Source organism: Leiobunum rupestre, chromosome 8 (genome assembly GCF_980474605.1).
Source record: "Leiobunum rupestre chromosome 8, qqLeiRupe1.1.hap1, whole genome shotgun sequence".
Taxonomy (NCBI): Eukaryota; Metazoa; Arthropoda; class Arachnida; order Opiliones; family Sclerosomatidae; genus Leiobunum; species Leiobunum rupestre.
The window spans coordinates 15,404,706-15,428,793 of NC_143391.1; the positions used below are offsets into that span (position 1 = coordinate 15,404,706).

At 38.9% G+C, this 24,088-nt stretch overlaps 2 protein-coding genes across 2 annotated transcripts; both read left to right on the top strand.

Annotated features, from left to right (window-relative positions):
* The first annotated feature begins 20,426 nt into the window (after window positions 1–20,426).
* Window positions 20,427–21,647, top strand: LOC149932474 (zinc finger MYM-type protein 1-like). Its single transcript, XM_090157129.1, has one exon. It carries the CDS (start codon window positions 20,427–20,429, stop codon window positions 21,645–21,647), a length of 1,221 nt encoding a protein of 406 aa, XP_090013255.1.
* Window positions 21,648–21,690: 43 nt separating this feature from the next.
* On the top strand, window positions 21,691–22,308 carry LOC149932475 (uncharacterized). Its single transcript, XM_090157130.1, has one exon. It carries the CDS (start codon window positions 21,691–21,693, stop codon window positions 22,306–22,308), a length of 618 nt encoding a protein of 205 aa, XP_090013256.1.
* Window positions 22,309–24,088: the final 1,780 nt, after the last annotated feature.

Below are 24,088 nucleotides of genomic sequence, written 5' to 3' on the forward strand. Positions count from 1 at the left end.
TAGCGAGACTCCTTTTAGTCTTTTTCGATAGGTAGACCCGCTGTTCCCAAAATCTATAACGCCACAATACTTCGGAGATGGTTTTCTTCTCCATCTCGAACTCTCCAGGGTCATAGCAGTCTTTTAGATTGCCGTACGGACAAAATCAAAACCAATATTCACGCGAAAAGACTCGCAGGTATTCGACGAACTCATATAGCCCTTAAATTGGCGGAATTTGGTGTTATTTAAGGGGGAAGACTACAGTGGCCATTGTCTACTTTCGCGCTATTTCAAGCTGAACGTTTTTAATTTGGTATTTTAATTTATAAAATTAATATTTAAGTGTAGAACAGCCTCTTGTTTAGTGCTTCAAATAATATTGACAATTTTAAATTTAAAAGTAATTAAATTATTACGTATTAATTCGGACTTCTGTAGCTAAACAAGTTTGTCAAGCGCCCAAACTACCCTTTAATTAGGACCTGATATCTCGTTAACTATTAATATTAGAATTATAAAAAACATTTTAAGCACTAGAGGAAGGTTCAGCCTTATAAGAAAAATATAATTCAATTATGTAATTGTTAAAACAGAAACGTTCAGCTTGAACTAAAATAAGGCTTTAACTGTATTCTTCCCCCTTAAATGCCAAAAATAAATATTGATACCGTGAGAAATCGTTTTTACCATGTCTTAAGTGATAGTTTCTCGGGGCATATGTATGCTTTAAAATAATTTTTGTTGAGATTATTAAAAAGAGATACGAATTATTGCGTAAGTTAAAAAAATCCTTTTTTAATTACATAATTAAGATATTCGTACAATAAAAGCAGTCGATCGACTAGTTTCGGCAGGGTTAATGCCATCTAGGAGCAACAAAACAAGGAGAACGCAGCTAGCTTTTAAACACGCTAACGCAGTGTTGTGTACAAATTTCATTAGACGAGCCTTTCCGCTGAACGTTTTACGGGCAGGGGGGGGGGGAGACAATTTCCGAATTTTCCCCTTCCGACGGCAGCAGGCGCTAAAGCGTCTAACCAATGAAAAATGTACACAATAAAATGCACGACTTTTGACTGGTTGCGTTCTTCTTGTGTGGGGTGCTGTGTTTGTTGCTTCTAGGTGCCATTGTCAAGAATGAACCGGGATGTACCGCGTTACATCATTTTATAGTTAAATTTAACGTTAATTAGAATATGTGGCTTGGTCGTAATTAAAAATTAAAATGTCCGCATTTTTTTAAATCAAATTTGTTCATTAAACTTGAAAAACAATTTATCTGTTTATTTATAAAATTAATTGCTTTAAATAAACATTAAACGCGTATTTTAAATTATTTTTTCCAAATATTGTAGTATTAACTGTAATAAAAATAATTGAGAGAAACCAAGTAAATATCGATTTTCGGTTTTGAAAGACTAGTGTCTTTTTCTCTTCCACGTAATGAATGGAAGCTGTTAGATAAGGCGTTTTTTTGGGTCCCTTCCGTCTCTGCTGAAAATGGAAATGATTAGAAAAAGGGACGTTCTTATTTTTGGTTGCCCACCAACGCTTATTAAGGGTGGAAGGAGACGGCAAAATCTATCCTGAAAAATAGTTTTGAGTGGAGAAATTACAGGGAGAGCTCGAACTTTACTTTATGACGAGTTCATGTAGAGTGCCAATTAGCCGTAATAATGAATATTAATCGGCCCCGAGACACCAAAAATACTTGTTAATTAAAGCTCTGGCTCCGCTCTTATCCCTCTTAATAAATTGTTTCGCCTCTGGCGAACCGCCAGATCCCGCCGCTGTCGAGGTAAAAAGCAAATTACCGTTTAAAAATTAAGACAGGTAGGTCTAGCAAAAAATTACGAGACGCGCCACAGAAAAAAATTTATTATGAATAAATGTCTTCGTTCAGTTTTATTTGACGTCGTATTAACCAAGGCTTAGCCCAGAAATAAATGAATAAATTTGGGGCTAGTATTAGCGTAACCAACCTAGTAATGACGCGCTCTATTACAAACCTTCACGATTTCAATTCATTCAAGTTAAAAAGCTCTTGTGACTTTAAAACTAAAAATAATTTAAGAAACCGTAAAATAATCTTAAAATGTTTCATTAACGAAAAGGATGCATTACTGAAGTATTTTTAATTTATTATTTCATTAAATTAAATACATTATATTAAGCCTAGGGATCCGAACGTTTAAAAAACGGTGGTGAGTTCCAAGCCTACTGTCTCGGGTAGTAGTTAATCCGCCACTCGCACCTTACTGATTGGATTTTAAACCATCAGCAAATAATACAAACAAGATGTCATGGACATTTAAGTACATACAATCCTATAATTTAAATATTAAATTTTAATTTTAACAAACTTTCAATCATCTTGTACATTAACTTAATAAACCCAAGAGGAATTTGATCGAAAATGAATTTTTTTGAGTTACCTAGTTTTGGAAATAAAGTAACGAAACGCAAACAAGATAATTTAAATTAATTTTTAGACAAACCTAATTTTTCAAGTTACCTGGTTTTTGAAATAAGGTAAAGAAATGGGAACGAGTTTGGTGGTCCCTCGAATTGGCCAGAAATCTCACTTAAAATTAATTACTTAATGAAAACGTGGTTCAGATACTGGGATACCGAGGCCGATAAATGTATTGTCGAACTAGATATCGTTGAAATTTATATCCTAACTAATAAAGAGTTATGTACGTCACGGCGGAATCGGCTACACTGTACGTGAAACCAATACACACAAATCCCTTGGATTGTATCAAAAGTCTAAATTTCAGCCAGAGATTCCAACAGTAGACCGGTTTCGCCCTTTTGGGGCTCATCAGTACTGTGTAGGAACTCTGGCTATCCTCGGAAATCTGCCGATATCAGTAAAACTAATAAACAATCCGGGCACTCTGATTATTTATTCCCTGGGATTGTGTTTAAATAACCTAAGTATATAAGAATGTACAATAATACAATTATTATATCATAATAAAAAAACTAAACATTTAAGTTTCTCGAGCATTATTTTTAACAATATTTAAATTTATTAAATAAGTTAGAGCCCGAGTTAAAAATTAAATTCAGAGGGAAATGTTAACTTTATTGCCGTTCCGGAGATTTTTCTTGTTTATTTCAGATCTTTATATGTAAATAATAGAGATTTTAATGTAAATATATGATCGGTCAACAATATGATATCTCTCTTAAGTAATTATTCCCAGAAATGATTCATAATAAATTGTCTGAAATGCTCTTTTTTGTAGGTTGTGGTTGGACTTTTTACTAAAATTTCTATCCCTTCGGACACCACCGGATTAAAGAGAGCCAGCTTTTTTTTTTACAAGAACAGCATTTTCACAGTGATAGATTATTCCACAGAAAGGGATTTACAAATGTTATCGATATCATTGGCTGTCCAACCATAATCCACGATATTTATCATTTAAATCATTGTCATCAACTACTATTTTATAATCAGCTATGCTAATACCCTTTCCACCACCTTAGGCCTAAGTCTTCAAGCGACTTTTAAAGCCATTAATTCAGGAGGCCGGGTTACAATGCGTAGGAGGGTGGTGGCAATTCCTTCATGCCACGCGAGCTCCCTACACTAACTAACTACTAGCTAAGGGGAAACCAAAGAGCTCGGTGCAACACCCATTTACGTACAATCACAACGTAGAACAATTTGTTCCTAGTTTTCACCCAGTGCCACAAGTTGGGATCGAACCCGGCGCTTCTTGATGCGAGGCGAAAGTGCTAACCACTCCGCCACCCCATCGAAAGAACCATCTTAAAAATTTGGCTAATAACAATTCGGCTGTCTAATGGCAAAACCTTTTAACCAACACGATCGTAATTTTGAGATATTTGACTTTTTCAAAACCTAAGTTAAAAGATTTTAACGTGGTTTTTAATGCGAAAATTATAAAATCCAAAACCATTTTTTAAGTCATAAATAGTTAAATATTTATGACTTTTACCTGAAACTTTTACAGTACTTTTGTACATGCCTTAGTAATACTGATGCGTAAAAATCTAATTTTTCAAAAATTTGGTGGTTAAGAGGTTTTGCCATGGGGCAGCCGAATTATTTGTTCAATGGGTTCAAAATTGACTTTTATTTTAGTTCAAAATTGAATTTCATTTTAACTGTGTATATTCTAATTTCCCTTTGCTTTATATTACATAAGAACATGAACTGATTGGAGTGTCATAGAATTCGAATAGGCAATTTATTTTGTTTCGCGAGACATTCGTAATATTTTCGCGGCAAATACCGGACGTAAAATCAATTCGAAACAATTTTATTCGCGAACCTTTTATTTCCGTCGAGACACCAGGGGGGGGGGGGGGGGGGGGGCGGCTGGCGCTGGACGACAAAAGGCGTTTCTTTTTCGTATATCGAAACTGACAAACATTTCGGATGAGGACTATTTTAATGTCGCGGACGTTATCAAATATCGGGACACGTATTTTGTCATTCTCTATCCACTATTTCGGTAACAGGCTCGGCCTCTTTCGAGTAAACACGGCTCTTTCTTCTAAGGAAATTCTTTCATTTTCGCGTTCCGGGAGGTAGCAGTCGTCTTGGATAAATACGGAGCGCGTCTCCGACGGATCATCTTTATTTTACCCGAAAAGGTTCGCTAAAATGAAGGCATTTCTTTGTGAAAAGAGCGCTCTCCGGAGCATTGACGGCGCGTACCCTTTCGCTCGCTGTACAAATGTTGACGTAATATCCGACCATATCGACTTTCCAAGCGCGGCGGCCGCCTTTCAGTTTGTTCAGCCGAAACCCCGGCTCTTCAGATCTTTTCTCCTTTTTATTCTTATAATCGGAACAAAAGAGAAGCGACTACGGCGGCCCCTCATTCTATATTTGAGCGAGACACGAAGAAAGAAAACATAATTACTCGGTTAATTTTCCCTCCTTTCAGAAATTAGGGATACGTCGCGTTCGTGATTAAAAGACGAACGCGAAAGCCCTTTAATCAAAAAATAAAGTTCCTCCATCGGCCGTCGAAAGGGGCGCTGCCAGCGTTCCGCTTATTGCAGCGAAATCGAGTTGGAAGAGATCCCCCTATACTATTTTAAATTGAAGATTCAATCGCCACTTTCCGAGATATATTTACTGGAGAAAAGATCCTTCTCTTCGAGGATAGAGGCTAGAGCGCTAAAATTTCTATTCCCTCGCGGATTCTTCAATGGGAATAAGGAATTAACTTATCGCTCCAATTGCAACGACGGCCGAAGGAAGAAGCCTATTAACCCCTCGCACCCACTCGAGCTCCTATAGATCGAGAAAACTCCGTCACGGGCAAATTTTCTATCTAAACAGAGAGTATTCTATTTCCTCTTGGCGGGGTCGACTAAAAAGGAAATTCGTCATTTTCTGGGACCAGGGTCTCGTTCGGTGGCCACTCCTTTCTTCTCTCTCTCTCTCTCGGCAATCTCGCGCTCACATTGGGTTCAATTATTCCGGGTCGATCATTGAGAAAGAGTAGCGTCTTTCACGCCTGGCCAAAATCTCATAGAGGGGGAGTGACCCCCGGCATCTATCCGTCGCGCTTTCCCGCAAATTGCTCGGAGCCTCTTCTTCATTAGAACTCGGCGCGGATCGGACGATTCCTTTGGAGGACAACGAAACGGGTTAATACCTATATAGAACCGAGTCCCTTCTGTACGTAGAAGATGAGAAAAGAGCCCGCTTTACAAAAGAAGGGCTCGATAAGGCAGATGCTCCTGGAGAGAGGGAGACACCACCGTGAAAAAGGGGAGTTTGGGGGACTCGGTCGGAAAGGAGCGTCGCCGACGCGTTACTTTTCTCCGGGCTTTGTTCCTAATTACGAAAATGACGTCTTTCAGCGAGAGCTTTCATCTAGCCTTCACTCGTTTCCAGCTATCTCGCTTCCTCTCTCTCTCTCGCGGCCATTCTCCACGCGCAAACAGAGTCTCTCGGACGGCTCAAAAAGGAGCCGAGTCGTAACTCGATTTCGTCCGCTTCTGGAAATCCATCGGTGACAAAACGTATTTGCCTTTGCCGCAACTTTTTGGCGGGAGGAAAAGAGTATCTTAACAAGCGTTATCTCTCGCCCTCCTCCTCCCCCGCTTGTCAAGGCTGGCTTTCTCAATCCGAATAAAACTCTCCGGTCGTCGTGCAAAAGAGAAGAGTACGTATTGCCGGCCTTCCGAGTTCTCTTTTTCGTCCGCAGCGCGTGAAAGGCCGAGCTTCGAAAAGTCATAAATTTACATATTTACACGCCCGGGTTATTGTATCCAGGGAATTTTCCCGAGCCCGGGGGTTATTTAGAAGCGCGTCGGAAAAGAGCCGAGATATTTCTTTGTAAGTCGGCCTGACTCGGAAAAAGGGAAAAACTAGGTATTAATTAAACGTATTCCCTCGTCCGCAGTCCGAAAACTTTCGCTCCAACTTCTCGGCATTCGCTCGGATAGGTTTACATTTTTCTCGGCGTGCAAACAAAAATAAGGAAATCCAAAATCTCTTTACTTTAAAAATCGATCGTTCGCAGTCTCAAGAATACGTATATTTCGAAATCCAAACCACGTACGAGCGTTTACCTATCTGGATTCCCTCTCCCGTTACTTTATTCTATTAAAGATTCCATAAATAAAATAAAATACTATCTCGAGCGAAGATCTACCGAGTATTTAGTCATAAATAAAAAATATTAGCCGTGTACGTACGATCTTTTACGGTTGCCCCTTCGGTATTACCATTTCTTATTTGGTATGGAAATGAATGGACAATATACACTCGGAGACAAAAACGATAAGGAGGACCGATCGTTTTGTTCTCTTTTTTTACGAGTATCGAAAGGCCTAGTCGAGTCGTATACTTCTAAATATAGAATCGCATTAGGAGGGGGGACTACGAAACCGAATTTGGACGAGGCTTATTTTTGATGAAATTTTTCTTTACTAGCCTAATGGGGGAAAATGAACAAATAAAATATTATCAGAGATAAATCAATAGATTTGTCATTAAATAACAATTCGTCGGATTTACACCACGTATGACTGCTATAATTGACGCGCAAGATTTACAACACCATTCATTAATTTAATCAGAACCCTTAGTATCGCAGTTCGACACGTAATGTGTCAATTTAAATCCATTATAATGTTTGGAATACCGTTATTTACGTTTTAAGTCAAATATGGTTAATCAATAATTTAACATTAACCATATTAGACATTTTAACATTTTTAAGAAATTGTTCCATTAAATCTACACGCTGTCCGGAATTTCTCTGACTGGAATTTTTCTCATAAAACTAAGAGTTAGAGATGCAAAGTATTTAGGGTATTGTTTTTAATATGGGAACGCTTTGCATAAAAAATTTCGGAAAGATTGGAAAATATTTACACGTTTTTCAAAAAATTATTTTTTGGTGGGAAAATGCTAGAAGAAATCAATCAATGAGTTGTAGATAATTATCGAAAATGTGCATTAAAGTTGGTTTCATTGTCAAAGACAAAATTTTCACGGAGATACGAGGTGATGAAAACAAACAAGCTCGTCATAGGATGCAATAGTTTTTAGAGTTTTGTACATAAATGTCAGAAATGGATTAAATGGTTCATTTTTTTTAAACAAAAGGATATTTTTAATCATCCAAAAATGAATTTAGGCCTACTATTAGTTGGGGCCTCAATTTTTTTAAATTTCTAGGCCTACTAATAAATTAATTATTAGAATTAATTAATTAGAATTTAAAGCGAAATCTTTCCATTTTAAAACCGTTCTCTAACGATTGAGTCTAATCAATTATGCCACTTTATTATCGTGAACAGCGCGCTTTGGTGGTAGCGTTGTATAACGGAGATTCAGTTCGTTATGCTCATAGATTAGTGATTTGTTTAGTAATCGCTATCCTGAAAGGAGAGCAAGCCACAACACCGTTCTGGTAGCTGTTCGAAAGTTCCACGACAACGGGGACGTCAATCCCACGTTCCGCGGAGCAGGTCATCAAAACCTCAACATGGAAGACACCGTTATGGCTTACTTTACTGCGTATCCTCAAGCAAGCGTTAGAGGCGCAAATGACGATCTTGGTTTGTCAAGAATCAAGATACTACGCGTGGAACACTCTTCGCAATCAACACTTCGATCCGTTTCGAGCAACCCTCCACCAACACGAAGAATTTCCTAGATCAACTTTTGGTGACCAACGAGTGTTTCTTTGCGAGAGATGGGCCTTTCAACAGGCCAAATAACCACATGTGGAGTGATGACAATCCTCATTGGGGCTTCCCTCACCATCACCAAAACAATTTAGACTAAATGTTTTGGACAGATTTGCTCGGGGATCAAGTTATCTTCCTATTTTGTCTTCCGAATCGTCTTAATGGACAAAATTACATAGAACTTTTGTAGAACGAAGTAGCAGGAGCGTTAGACGTCGTCCCGCTGGCCACTTACAGAAGACTTTGGTACCAACATGACGGTGCGCCACCCCATCAACCTTGAGGTGTTGTGGAGCATTTGAGCAACGAGTTCCCTCAGCGTTGGATTGGTCAAACGTTCCCATTCAATGGCCTCTGAGGTCTCCAAACCTAACGTCGATTTACTTTTTTTTGTGTGGTTTCAACAAAGAACGAGTTAAGAGCATCGAAGCCTTACGACAACGAATCATTGCAGCCTTCGCACTTCTATCGTTCTGATAGGATTGCAAGTTCAATTCGAGAGATGGCCCATCGTGCCGAAACCTGTATCGCTGCAAAAGGAGGAAAAGTTAATAGAACGTCACAAGTAATTTTTTTGCATTTCGATTAATAAATTAAATAATTTTGTTTAAAAAAATGCACTATTAAGCTATTTCTGACATTTACTTACAAAACTCTATCTCCGTCTTTTTCAATGAAACCAAATTTACTGTACATTTTCGATAATTCTCTACAATTTTCTCGTTGTCGGTTTTCTTCTAGCATTTTTCAAAAAATATTTGAAAAACGATTTTTCTGAAAATTTGAATGTAAAGCGTATCCATATTAATATAATACCCTAAAGATTTCGCAACTCTAACTCCTGTACTTTTTGAGAAAAAGCAATTCCGGACACCGTCACCCAGTATAAAAATCATAAAAAGTTTCATACAAAAAGAAAACTGATAAAATAAACTATGAAGAAAGCTACATTGATTTTATATTGATCCGTATACAGCGTTCTCAATTGCAGCTGAATAGAAATTTCCCACAACAAGCTTCCACCCGCTTCTACCCTTAGTATGTATGTCATTGGTCACCCTAGTGGAGTTTATTAATCATGAAATTAATAAAAACTTGAGTTATTGGAAAACATTAAATTATAATTATAACTAAATTTACTATGCTTATAGCTAATATATTATAAACTATGAAGGTCGTAGCCAATTTTAAGGATTTGTTTGGTGGCATTTTTGGAAAAATTTACTCTGTCAAAATCAATTTAACCACTACCAAAAATACATTTGGGCAGTACATAATTTTATTACTGTCCACTAAAATAGGCCTTGATACTGGTTGATGGAGATTTTGGGCTGACGTGGTGTATTGCTAATGGAACACTTCTACAGGAGCTGTAGATTAAAAATGGACAAGATTAATTTTTCAAGTATTCAAAATATTCGGATGACTGGAATAATTTGTTAAACCCACATTTGTACTCGCAAATCTAGGCTTTGTCCCTAACAGAATTTCCATTAACTTCAGTGCCGACAATTTGAAGGTTTCTGAAACTAAAGTAGGGCTTTCAAATACGTTTCGTTTTTAATGGGCACTTTTTTCTCTTAATTCATATTTGGATCGAAATATATAAATACGGTTGCTATAAACTAATTTAAAAAAACGCGATTACGTCTTAGTATAATAGTGCGTTATTACTGAACACGATCCCAGACAAGGCAATGGTTTGGCTCATTTATCTTTCACGGACAAAATGGTTATTAATAAGGACGCTCCCAGACTTGATAGAATTATCGTGTAGGTCGTGACTTTGCTTGTTTGGCATCAGCGTCATCAGTTTGGAGAAACCGCGAAATTTCAGCCCCTTCGTTCTCGGCGATTACTGGGGGAGAAGAAAATTATAAAATGAAAATTCGAAGGTCTAGCTGGTGCGTTCTCGCGGGGATTATCGACGCTGGAGGGTGTGATAGAACTAGATGACCCGGAGGGGGCTCTAACGATTCTCTATCTACGGTAATGACGGCCGATCAACCAGCGAGCGAGGGACCCAGTTTCTTCTATCTCTACCGGTGGCGGCGTTGTAAGGCGCGGGTCGTGTTTTATGCCTTTCAGTAATGACTTTCTTTTTAAAACTTTTAAAAGGGTTCGCTGATCACATATTGGAGCGAGCACTTCTCTTCCATTATCCTTCGGGGCAATGAAGGAAAGGAATCTGTTTTCGCTAAATTGTTCGCCGCGCACCCGATCTTCCATTTGAAAAATAGCCTCCTTTCTCCCGCTTTTATCCCCCTTATTCTCAACCACCTTTCTCCCCTTCTCACGCCGACACACTTTCGCCATCTACCGGTCGAGTTACGGTAGCTCCAAGTAGAGGAAACCGCGCGGCCCTCCTCTCATTTTCGACGAAAAAAGAAAATCCTCGATTCATTCGTCCATATTTTTTGGCCTGGATATATACACTGACATTTCGCGATTTCCACGCCTTAGTTCTAGATAAGCTCGCTTTACGGCTCGAAATCTAAACGGACTCTTCCGACGAAATTGTACCAAAAATAACAAGTTCGGGAAAGTCAAAATAAAAGTAACACGCTGGATAAGTTATTATACGCCTATTAGCTTCGGATTTAATACGAAAAAAGGTAAATTTATACCAAGCTCTAACTCTTAAAAGATATACGAATCACTCCGCGAACCGTGTTTCAATATTTATTACCTATATCAAATTTAAAATTTCAATTTAAAAATTTAAAGGAAAAGTTTGGTTCCAAGTTTTCTAGCGCTAAAACTATAATTTACACTCTTAAGAAGAAAATACAAGTGAAGAAATTTTTTTAAAGAACCTTAATAATTAGGTATAAATTATTTTCTTCTTTAGAGTGTAAATTATAGTTTTAGCACTAGAAAACTTGGAACCAAACTTTTCCTCTAATGAAATACTACTAAAATTACATTTTTTATACTGAAATAAGCTCGGTGTTATAAGTATTGCTTGAATAAGTTTAAGCGATTTGAGTGTTAAGAATACGCAAAATAGGCTCTTAAATAAAATCTGTTCAGCGATTTGCCTACGAGTAGTAATACAGAGAGCCACGACGTACTCGTGAAAGCGTTACATTTTAAAGCGCGCGCTGCTTAATATTTCAATATAGAAGAGCTCGTTCAATTTCGCACGCACCTCCTGAAAGTCAAAAAACGCGTGCGCGCTATCAACTTTAGCCTTAAAAATAAAACTAACATAAACCCGTGACTAATTTATTCAGTGACTCGAAACGCATGCGCGTAGGGGGAAAGAAAATGAAAGCGGCATTTATTGAAACGCCGATTACACCAAATCAAATAGTCGAATATTCGGAGATATGGGTAAAATGTTTTTGGTATTCGGAATTCGACGTTTTAAATAATCGAATTTTAGTATTTGAGGTATGTAGAAAAAAAATTATATATTTGATTCGATTCCCAAAAATGGTACTTGCACAAAATAAGATCGGAATGTTTCGTATTGGCAATGGCCAATCTAGCGCTACATTAATTGAACTTAAAACTATAAGTACTTTAGGACAAAGTAAAAAGTGTGAAAATAAAAGTAGGAGTGGAGGATGCTGAATCCATTAAACGATTTATTTTCTTATCCGTTTTACCTGCAAGGTTCAGTTACGGCGAAAGAAGGGTTTAGAAGGATACCTAGAAATTTACTCGGCTCGGACGGTGTATATATATATATATTCCGTTTAAAATAAACCGAGGGTAGTTTTAAACGCCTTTCCACTCCATCCCTGCTTCTAACTAATGGGAGAGAGAAAAACCTTACCTGTCCGATAGGGGCGCTACAAAAAAAGAATAATGCCTAGATATTCTAGGCGAGCCTTTTAAAACGGTGAAGATCCTATACGCTTTAGATAGAAATATATAGGCGTCGAATAATAAATGAGGCAATATAAAGTGGTATCAGGTTTTTTCGTACTGGAAAGGACCCAAAAACGTGTACCTATCAATATAGTTTTAAAAGGCAAGGAATATGGTTAAGAAAAATGAGGTCTTTGTACGGTTTATACGGAAATTGGAAGAGTTATACCGCCCATAACGGAGAGTCGAATTAAAGTGGAATGCTCGTAGGAATCCGATTTCATTTCTTCGCTGGAACGGAAAAGCTTCCGTCGCTACTTCTCTTTATAAATAGAAAGTACCCCGGCAATTGCTAAACAAAACTTTGAACAATTTTTCCTCTTTCTAGAAAAGTAGACTTTTTGAAAGGAAAAGGACGCGGTTTTAACGTTACACAGTCGCGAGCCGCGAAATAAAATAAAACGTAGTAAGGTTCCATAAAACTCAATCAATTAGTTTTATGTCCGGGGCCGCGCCGAAAAAGACCGGTTAAAAGCGTAAGCTAGTTGAACAATTCCACAGGCGATTTATTTTTTTCCCTCCTAATTTTTTTGAATTAATTTTCATCCTTATAAAAGAGCGCTCAGCCCCTACGCTAGCCGTTAGACCAGCGCTCCCTTTAATAAGATTTCGCCCAAAAAATAGTATAGAACGACGATAAGAAAGCGAGAGATCCTGGCGCGAAGAAGATTTCTTCCCAAACAATGGAATTCACTCGACTGACTTTTAAATAAGATTTTTTTAAACTTTTGAGAAGAATATATTTTTTCATACTCGCGGTGGGTTCCTACGAAGAAGACATTTCGACATGATTAAGCGGCCGGGGAAGGAGGGGGAAGACTCAAAATCGTTGCGTCCCTGAAAAATGGGAGCTCGATTTATCAAGAAGAAGAGAGACAGACTTTCGCTCTCTCTCCTTTTCGCTTTTTGCTTGATCAGGATGCTATAGGATGCGGCGACTGGATCGAAGGACAAAAAAAAATATGGAAGCGCGCATTGGCTTAAAAAAAGTGAATGACCGAATGAGGTGATTAATTTCCCCTCCTAAAAAGAGAAAGAGGAACCAATCTGTCATTTTAATGATCATCTTTCGATGCTCCAGAGATCAATGGGCAGTATTTCTATTTTCATATTTTTCAGCTTTCCGGCGTCGAAAGGGGAAAAAGGATGTCCGATGTGTTGCTTATTTTTGGGGGTTTTTGGCGCGCCTAACGCGACGCCGCGGCTTCTTTAAAATTGCCTTATTCAAAACGCGCGCCACCCGTCCGAAATAGGCCTTAAGGCCGTCGTCGAAGGGGACTCGTTTGTCAGTGAGTCGAGCGTTCGTACTCAACTGGGTCTCCCGGCGAGACCAAGCCGGCATAGACGTATTAGGAGACGCTATAGGCGATATAATGAGGTAGGCTAATCGGGACTCGGTCGAACTGGGACGAGGGAAATGGGCATTTTGTTATAGATTTAATAATAGGAGATGATGATTCGAGGGGGGGGGACTCTTGTTCGGAGTAAATTTAGCCGTCGCGTCGTTCCCCGGGCTGGCGCGATGACCAACCGGCTTCCGCCGAATTAAAGGGAGAAATAGGTGGGCGAGTCGAAGATCAAACTAGGTTTGACGAAGTTTTAACAAGGACGAAGTAGTTTGCCCCGCAGCGAGCCGTAAAGCTCATCAGAGGAGACGAATCAACGCGGCCAATCAAAGACTAAGCCAGCAATACTACGTCTTAGCCAACTTCGATTTGACATAGCGACGGAGTCCCACCAGGTGTTATTCGGCCCCTACGATTCACCTCACGGATAAAAGTAGAGTTTGTCAAGTAAGCGACGTGGCGCGGAATACAGACGCTCCATCGGCAATGTTTAATTAGCTTAGGCGTTCTATCGAGCGTAAATATTATCTCGAATCGCTATAAATACGTATAAGAATCTCGTCGGGTAGGTCTCGAAGCGGACGCCTTATTGCTAGGATAAGAATGGTCAAAACAAGACCGTGAAAATTTGATTCCGTCGGAGAATGATAGTCGACAATCACTTTAATTAGCCCCAAGCAACGACAACTTATGAAGAGAATTAAGAGAATTTTCGAGTGGGCGTCGAAAGGGAGAGAGCGCAGAAAATCAAGACCGATTAAATGTCTAAGCTGAAATAACGATTGCGATCTTCAGGTGTTCTCCGAGCGGCCATCTAACGGCCAGCATCCATCAATTCTTGGAAATATCCATTAGGAGGAAGAGGTTATCTCTATATATATATATCTATATATATATATGTATACGTCTAGAGCGCGCGGGTCTAGGACTCGAATCCTTCCGAGCGTAATCGGCGAAACCTCTCGACAAAATATGGTCAAAGAGAATAAGGTATGAGGAGGAGTGGCGGGAGAGTTTAATAAGCGAGAGCCTTCTGGTAATAATTAGAGCGAGAGAAGTTGATAGCTGTCCAAAGCGCGCGGTTCGGATTCCGAAAATCCCCCGACGTCGTCGTCCGATTTCGATATCTCCAACTGAGTTGCCTTTTCGTCTATCGAGATTTAATTAAGAGATTCGGGATGGAAAATTAATATATCGGATTGCTCGGCCTTAACTAGGCGGCTCCGAAGCAGTCAATACGGCCGACTTAACTACGCATTTTCGGCCTAATGATGTGCTTCCTTGTTGGACACATCCATTAGTCCCTAGACGACGCTGTATACTAACTATCGGCCGGTATCTTTCTAGAGCCAGCGTTTCCTTTATATTCGCTGGCTCCAAGCTGTATTTGCGTGTCGTCTTTGCCACCGTGTCTCCACCGGTACAACTACGTCACAAGACGCCGAGGCTCAATTTTGAGCTAGCGCGCGCGGACAATTACGCGGACGATGGTGTCTTCGTGAACATTTTCAATCAATCGAAAACGTTGCCGTATTCGATTGAAACAATGAATCCGTCCCTCTCTTAAAGGGATCTTTCAACGCCAGCTCCAGTGTCCAGTCGGAAACGAACGACTCACGCAGTGCATTGAAACTGAATGAGAAAGGCGTTGCGATTAATGTTGAACACATTTTACCTTCTATCTATTATTAGACCATCTCGGCTGTTGGCACTCGAGCTACGCCACAAAAGGGACGATTTAATCCTGTCATTCAGGTGCTCATAAAAGGTAGTTTAGTTTATCTAGAATCATAAGTTTATAATTAAAGTAAAATTAAATAAAATCACGAACATTTTGCGCGAGTAAAGAAATTTTTATTTATAATAATTTATCATTGTACATTGCATATATATTGAAATTTCACTACTGTCACTTTTCTTCTGCCTTGACAATGGTACAGAGATATGCCGAAACTAGTCGGTTTTTATTATAAATAAAAATTACTTTACAATACCTGCTCATATTGAAATGATTAAAATATTCTTCCAAAATGTTGACATATTAGATATTTCGTTTAAATTTCCCCTAAATGAAGGATTTCACCAGCCAACAGAATAGGCGTTTCACTAAATGCCGCTCTCTTTTTCTCCCCCCTACGCGCATGCGCGCGAGTCACTGAATAAAATAGTCACTTGATTATGTTAGTTTTATTTGTAAGGAAAAAGTTAATAGAGCGCGCACATTTTTGTCTTTCAGGAGGCGTGTGCGAAATTGAACGAGCCCTTCTATATGGAAATATTAAGCAGCGCGCACTTTTCAATAACACGCGTCTACAAGTATGTTCTGACTATGTATTACTATTTCTAGGCAAATGGCTGAATGGGTTTTATTGAAACGTCTAATAAAACAAGTGTCGTTAGGGTTAGCTACGCTCTACGTGCTAACTTCGCGCGCTTCTGTTCCTCTCGTATCCATGGAGATAGCAGTTTCCGCTATCGACGGAAGTTGAAGAAGCTAAAAAGATAGAGCAGAAAGTCGCCGCAGGGAGTCACGTATACCGGTTCTGATTTCGCTCCTAAAGTTAGATCAATGGTGGATTCTAGCTTATAGGAAGCTAGTATATTATAAACTTATGCTTGAATGTATTCGGGTTAGCAGAATATGAATTCCCAAATAGCTTCTGTTCTCATAATTCCCATAAGATATTCTCCCGCTACACGGGAAGAAAGCCTGCGATTCTACCGGATCGTCGTTACCCTTACCGATAAAAGGGAAATATTTCACTAGACGAAGCGGGTAACCCGAAGACCTCGCTATACCTCACAGTTATTAAATATGTCTTCTACATTATCGCACCAAAAGTGTCGGAATAAACACGTTTTTAGCTAGGTTACGAGTAAAGTTTAATCCATTTTTGGGAAATGTATTTGGCGGATAAATTAAGATATCGTCGACATACTTGGCCATCGATCTAATATTAAACAACCTAAATTTCGAGTCACGCCAGGTCGCAAAGACGCCGTTAAATTACAAGCGGAACACGAATTCGTACTTTATTCAATGGATTCAATTTAGCGCTACAAAATTTCGAACCATTACTTCAGGAGGGAAAGTGGTCGGTCATGAAACAGAAACGGAGATCACGGAATGGGGAACTTAAAATATAACCCAAAATATAAAGGAATTGCGCCCATTCAATATTAAAGACGTAACTTGGCCTTCGTTATTACGGCATTTATAGGCTATTAACAGGCTACGAAACTAATTAATAATTTAAGAAAAACGTTGTTGGTGGAGTGGCTACTATCTATGCTAGGCAAGCGTGCCAGCTTCAAAAAAGTTAAAATTTTCGTACAATGGAATTTTTTCAAGATATGCCACTGAAAATACGTTTTTTCGTCACGTCCCTTAATCATGACAATATACAGTTTCGTCACAACGTGTTTAGTAATCGACTAACGCCCGTTAACAAGAGGCCGTTGGACCTTTTTTGGTCGTGTGGCAGACGCGTAAAGTGTTACGAAACACACTATCTCATATTAAACGATTTTCCTTTACGAAAACTGCCAGGCATTTTTACACATCAAGATCCGGAGAAAAACATGAAAAAGGGCAGTGTGTAGGGATCTCTTGATGGATGGCCTAATCACGATTTCCGAGCGTGTCACGCGCTAGAAAACTCTCTTCTCTCCTCTGGCTGCGAGAGTCGCGAGGCTGGACGAAAGGTATATACGGCGCTCGATCGTCAATCCTTATACATCCAGCCGAGCACGTTTGTGTGTGTGTGGGTTGTTTTTGTCGTCGCTCCCGATAGACATTTTTATTCCGGGCATGGCAAGAAACGTAATGATCAATTGGATCATGACTCCTCTCCGAAAAGGGACCAACGAAAAAGAAAACAAGCGGCTTACTGTACGGATCCCAATCGCGGATAGAGACCCGTCCCTGCCCGAGGCAAAAACCCCGTTATGGCCCCGAGACCGAATGGATCTACTCCACTTATCGAGAAATTCATTACGCGTACTTTGAGATCGTATAAGCCAGAGCCGGACTTAGCGAGGCTTAAGCGCTTAGATTTAATGGCGGCGTCTTGTTAGCGGGCGTAATCAAAGAGATCTTTTGTTAAACAGATGAGAGCGAGCGTACGGACGGACGCAACGCGCCGTATGAGCCGCACGCGACGGAGAAAAGAAAAACTAAATCGCCGATAGTCATATTTATTCTTCGGGGGTCTCTTTCCTTAATGGTATATCGGGGATCTCTCGGGAGGAGCAAAGGGCTGTCCGCGATCAATTGTACAATCATTTTCCACTCTGTACCGCAAACGTCCGACGCGACTCCTGAATTAATAACGCGCCCTAAAGGAAAACCCGGCCTTAACAATTCCGGATTAAACATTTTGGGGCACGTTTTCGGCCCCACTTTCAACGCGTATTAGAAAGGCTGTCGCTCCAAAGTGTTGTAAAACTTTGAAGTTTAATCTATATGGACGGTATATCCTTATAACCAACCAAATGGCTAAATATCTTGCCCAAGTTGGTTTGTTGTTTGCTCCGGTAATATCGGCAGCATTACTATCGATGAGTCTAACTTAACTTTTCGTATATACTATTCTCTACCACACTCCCCCCTTTTCGGCTTTCCGTTGCTACGCAACGCGTTTTGAAATTTTTAATGTTTAGGCTTAGTTTCTCTTTTCGATATAACACTTTTCGATATAACAGTCGCCAGCCAGATTTCCCGCACGGTACTGATGAGTCCCAAATAGAAGGAAACCGGTCTACCGTTGGAATTTCTGGCTATTTTATTTAGTTTTTATGTAGTTTTTTACTCAAAGATCTATTTGATTCGAGATTCGCGTCATTTTGTTTGCTAGAAGACCTATTGGTACGAGTTATTTGTTTTTTAATTTCTTCAAATTTGTTTAGGGTTTAGCTATTTTATCCCTTTTAAATATGGACTAATCTACTTATGCGCGTATTTTATCACCCGAAGGAATAAACTGATCTATTTTCGCAACTCTGACTGAAAATTTTACTTCGGTATAATATTGGTAATATCGTAACTGAACGTTCACATTTTGGCGAATTCTATTCTCAAGTTAAAATATACTGGCCTACGCTTATCATCAAGAGGCATTAGGTTAATTTTAATCTAGCTAGACAGCGCGTCCTTCGTCTAGACCCTAGATAATTGAGTTATTTTACGCATTTATTGTTTTTCTACCGGTTTTAATATCATTAAAATATTTGAAGGGCATACGGCCTCACGGACCTCAAATTGGGAGAGTGGTCAGAAACAGCACGATTTCCTACTAAGAACGATTATGCAAAAGTTTTAAAACTTAAGCAAAAACATGAAATTTTTCACAAGCATAGGGGCCCCAAGGATTTCAGGTTGTAGAGTGCCCGTAACAAATTAAGAAATATTATGCAAAGTAAAGGCGCTTTAAGACCAGCGGGTGTATACGAAAATCAGTGGCGCACCTAGGGGGGGCGGGGGCGGTCCGCCCCGGGCCGCACTTTCTAGGGGCGGCATTTTTCACTCAAGAAAAAAAATCCATGTTTTTAGTAATGGTTAACGTTTAGTCTTTTATCGTAGTGAGCAGGCCCGGATTTAAGGGTAGGCATCCTAGGCACGTGCCTAGGGGCCCCCACGAAAAAGAGGGCCCCCAAAAAAATTAAAAAAACAATTCCAAAGGATTGAAGAGATTTGTTGAAACTTAGCTACGGCCCTGGGGAGTTCCAGAGGGCGTCATTTTAGTTCATTTTATAGCCTTGTTTTTATTTTATTCTATCACGGCACACGGTTTTCAGTCCTTAGGAAAAGATTTTTCGATAAATCGGGGATAATTATAAATGAAGAAAGTATTAGTATTAACCAAGTTTTTAAATACGAATTTTACTTTCCTGAGTCCGGCGGATACTAACGTAGTAATAATCGTAGATAAATGTCCGTCGAAGTTTTAGCCGATCGTGTTCAGTTTTTAGATTAATGGAAATGGATTATACGGATAGTTTAAATATATCTGTGCTATGAAGTGTAGATTACTCATTTGACATTGACACCCAGCGAATTTCTCTACTAACCTTGATTGACACCGACTTCTAAGTTTGTAAGTTCTTTTTTTCTATATTTGTTTTTACTTTATTAATTTTACATGACATTGATAATACACATAGTAAATTGTTAACCAAGTTTATTAATCTTGAATTAACCTTTGGTTTAAAATCGAAAATCTAACAATATTATCAATATATAATCTAAAGTGCAACCAAAACTTTATCGTTTCCCTCAAACGTTCCATATTTTTATGGTGTAGTAGTGGGCACGATCACACAAGACGACAACAATGTTTAGGTAATACTAATATACCGTTATATATAAACCGTTTTAATTCTTACTAAATACTAATTATACCGTATAATTATACGTAGACACTTATAATACGTGTCTACGTAAGCTATGATGGGAAAATATAATTTTAAAACCTTTATAGCACGAAAATCGAAACACGTGCAAACAATTTTGTTCGGTTTAAATACGTTTATCACATCTTAACGAATTACGACTTCTACTCTACTTCACTTTAACTTACATTGTTAGACTGCCTTGAAGTCAGCGTTGCCAGACGTACGCTTATCTACAATAATTTTAAATTTATGTACCATAATTTCAATAATTTTAGTTTAAGGTGTTTTTTCAGTCTCGTAATTTTTTTGTTATGTACTGTAAGGCAGGACACATGAACATTTCAAATAATTTATAGATAATAAAGCAAGGTTAATAGCCTCTAGTCTGTACACAATTATTCGTCGTGGCGTGAACAGCTTCGCTCGGAAATAAATATTTTTTCCAGTTTTAGCTTTTTTATTTCTTGTAGTGCACTTTTTACGGTTTTAAACCATTGAACTATTGCGTGACTCCAACGAGGCCGTTTGGTTATAGGATTTCGGAAGTGAATCGACTATTTTTGAATCGTGAATCGTGGTCAGATCATTAGAACGTAACTAGAAATCTAGAAACTAGAAAAGATGAAGCGAATAAAAGAAAGTGGTGCTGCTTATAGAAAAAAGAAAAAGGCAAGGGAAGACGAATTAAAACAAAATCAAGGTGGCCTACTGAAATATCTTAGTCGTCAAACTAGTACTAATACTGTTGAAGATGATCCTACTTTAGATGAATCAAGAGATAATTATCATGTCATGAATGAACCTAGAGATAGTGATCCTGATTTAGATCATGAAAATACCCAACCAAGTGATACTGATAATAGTGGTAGTTATTGTGATCCTTCTGATTCAAAGACAGATAAAGACAGTAATGAATCAAAAACTTCAACTGTTGACTTAAAAGATGTTGGTCTTTGGCCAGTTAAGATAACCGATAACACACGAATCTTATTGGTACGTCAAGGTTCTTCTTTTGTTCAGAATTTAGATTCTGATTTTGGTGAGGTTGTGCGTGAAGGTATGTCAATCAAAGGACGAAATAGAAAACTTACTCGCGATTGGTTTTGTCAAACGCTGCAGAAAATGTTAAGGTCGTGGTTGGTTTATTCTCCATCAAAGAAGGCGCTTTATTGTTTTTGCTGCAGAATATTTGCAGAAAAAAGTCAATCAAATTTAGATTCTGCAGACGGATTCAACATGTGGTGGAAACTAAATCCTAAAATATCCGACCATGAATCAAGTGTGGCCCATGTTCGTTGTTTCACGCAATGGAAGGAGTTTGAAATTCGAATTCAACACGGATCAACTATTGATAAGAAGGAACAACAAATAGTGGAAAACGAAGCAAAGAAGTGGAGGGAGATACTTTCGAGATTGTTGGATATCATTAGATTCCTAGCTAAACAAAATTTGCCTTTACGTGGTCACCGAGAAGGATTTCATGAGACGGACAAAACCGGAAATAAAGGAAATTTTTTAGAGTTAGTTCATTTAATGGCGAAATACGATCCAGTACTACGGGAATATATTCTAAGAATCAAGATGGGAAGCCAGTTTGCTTTATCCTATTTGTCACCCAATATTCAGAATGAGTTTATAAATATTTTGGGAGAAAATGTAAGAAATAGAGTTATCGAGCAAGTAAAAAAAGCAAAGTATTTTTCGATGATGTTCGATAGCACTCCTGATATTTCTCATAAGGATCAAACAAGCCAAGTTTTACGCTATGTTATGATCGAGGGAAATCAAGTAAAGGTTGTAGAGTCATTTGATTTTACAAAAATTAAAAAACGATGGAATTGATATTCAAAATTGTCGAGGGCAAGCGTATGATAATGCTGCTGTGATGGCAGGTCAACATACGGGCGTTCAGAGACGCATTAAAGAAATCAACAACAAAGCCGAATTTGTAGCTTGCCCAAATCACTCGCTCAATTTGGCCGGGGTGCATGCTGCTTCTGTTGCTGTAAATTCGGTAACTTTTTTTGGAACTATGGAACGTGTATTCACTTTTTTTTCTTCGTCAACCCACCGCTGGAATATTCTCAATTTATTATCTGGGCAAAGCGTAAAGCGGTTAATCGAAACTCGGTGGAGTTCTCGTGGAGATGCTGTGAAAATTGTCAGAAACAATTTCTCAAAAATCTTAAATTCTGTAGAGCAATTAACTGGCGAGGAAGAAAATAGTCATACCAGATCAGACGCTGACGTATTGCTTGTTGCGTTGCAGTCGTTTTCTTTTCTATGCTTTCTTGGATTATGGAGTTCCGTCCTTGAAGAAATTAACGACACACAGGCGTATCTCCAAACAAAAGGATTGAATATACAGCAGTGCGACCGAAAACTGGAAGCGTTAAAAGTATTTTTAACTGACAAAAGGGAAGAGTTAGTGCACAGTTCTTTAGGTTACGCCAAAGAAATTTATAATGATCTAGGAATTTCCATGGAACGTCGGCGCAGATAGAAGAAACGGATGCCTGGTGAAAAATCACAAGATGCTGGTTTGTCGTACGAAAATGAATTAAAAAGGGAAATGCTTGCTTCAATGGACAGAGTGATCCAAGAAATCACTACAAGATTTCAACAACTTCATGTTCTAGCGGAAAAATATGCATTCCTTACTCCATCGAATCTTCTTAATGAAAACTACGAATACTCACCAAATCATGCCGACAATGACATTAATAACGAAAACTTCCTCGTAGAGAGAAAAAGACTTCAGAGTTTTATTTCTGTCGCTGCGAAGCAAAATGAAAACGAAACACTGAAAAACGACGGCCCCCTCGAACTTTTGCAAATTATCCTAAAGTACAGTCTCGAGAACTCAGTTCCAAATATTGTCATAGTATTACGAATTTTCCTTACAATTGCTGTAAGTGTTGCTAGTTGCGAGAGGAGTTTTTCTAAACTGAAACTGATTAAAAATTATCTCAGATCAACAATGAGTACATTGCGATTGCGAAATATGGCGATTCTCTCTATTGAGCAGGAATTATCTAATCAAATAGATTTTGATCATGTAATCGACGATTTTGCTAACAAAAAAGCCAGAAAAATAAATCTTTAAAAAAAGTTATAATTTCTCGAAATTAGTTTATTTATTTATTTCTATACTTTACATTGCGTTTTGGCTCTTTTGGAAATTGGGAGGGGCGGCAAATTCGTAATCCGCCCCGGGTGTCAAAGGGTCTAGGTACGCCACTGACGAAAATATCGAGCACATAACAAGTTGACAAGCCAAAATATACCTCTCCTCGGAACCGTTTCTAACATGTATCCGTAGTTCTGTTGTAGAACGCTCACCTGTCGTGCAGGAGTACTCTGGTTCGAGTCCCGCCCGGTACTAACGCAAATTTAAAAAAAAATTAAACTACACCCAATGACACAAAGAGGGCGTTTTTGGAAAAAAGCTTTTCCCTATTTCCAAGAAACTGCGAACGCAGTGATTACACTTTGCCCCGGAAATGCGTACGTGTTCGCAGCCCTGACCCACAGACAGACACGCTGATTGTAAAAAAAAAAACTTTCAGAAAATATATATTAGTTGGCATCATATAATTAATAATTTTGAGTGAAGTGCAATTACTTCATTTTAGAAACATACTCGACTATACGCTAAGGTCTATCGACGATATAATTATAGCTAGCAATTATATTTCTATAGCGTTTTAATTAAAATATATATCACCGAAGTTTTCTTAAGACAGCCTACAAATTTAGTTGACTCGTGTTCTAGAATCAAGGCATTCAATCTTTTTCGGCAAATGTCCTCGAAACAGAAGAATAGGAAGAGGGCATCCGAACCGCGGCTGTGAGAAAACGGAAGAGGGAACCACGCGGCGCGAGAGGAAGAAAGGGATGCCATCGACGACTTTCGGATGGCGTCGTTGGCGAAGTCACGTTCCTTTGTTTCCAAGACGAGGTTCTAGCTAAACTACTCCGGAATGAGGCCCCAGATAGTAGCGCGCAATGCGGATGATCGTATACACGCCAGTTATATCATCAATGGATGGCCATCAACAGCTGTTTTTGACTGAGAACTCGGGTGTCGCGATACTGGAAACGTCCTTTTCGCAGCCTCCGACACCAAAAAGGGGAATGACCCCCCTTCAGATGCAGCGCGCTTCTAGCGGTTCCCTTCGCTCCTGGCGTCATTTCTCCTTTTCCGGTATATTCAAGGCATTTTTTTTCCCTTTTCCATTATTCCCTTTTTCTCTCTGGAAGCCCCATCGTATCCTTCTTCA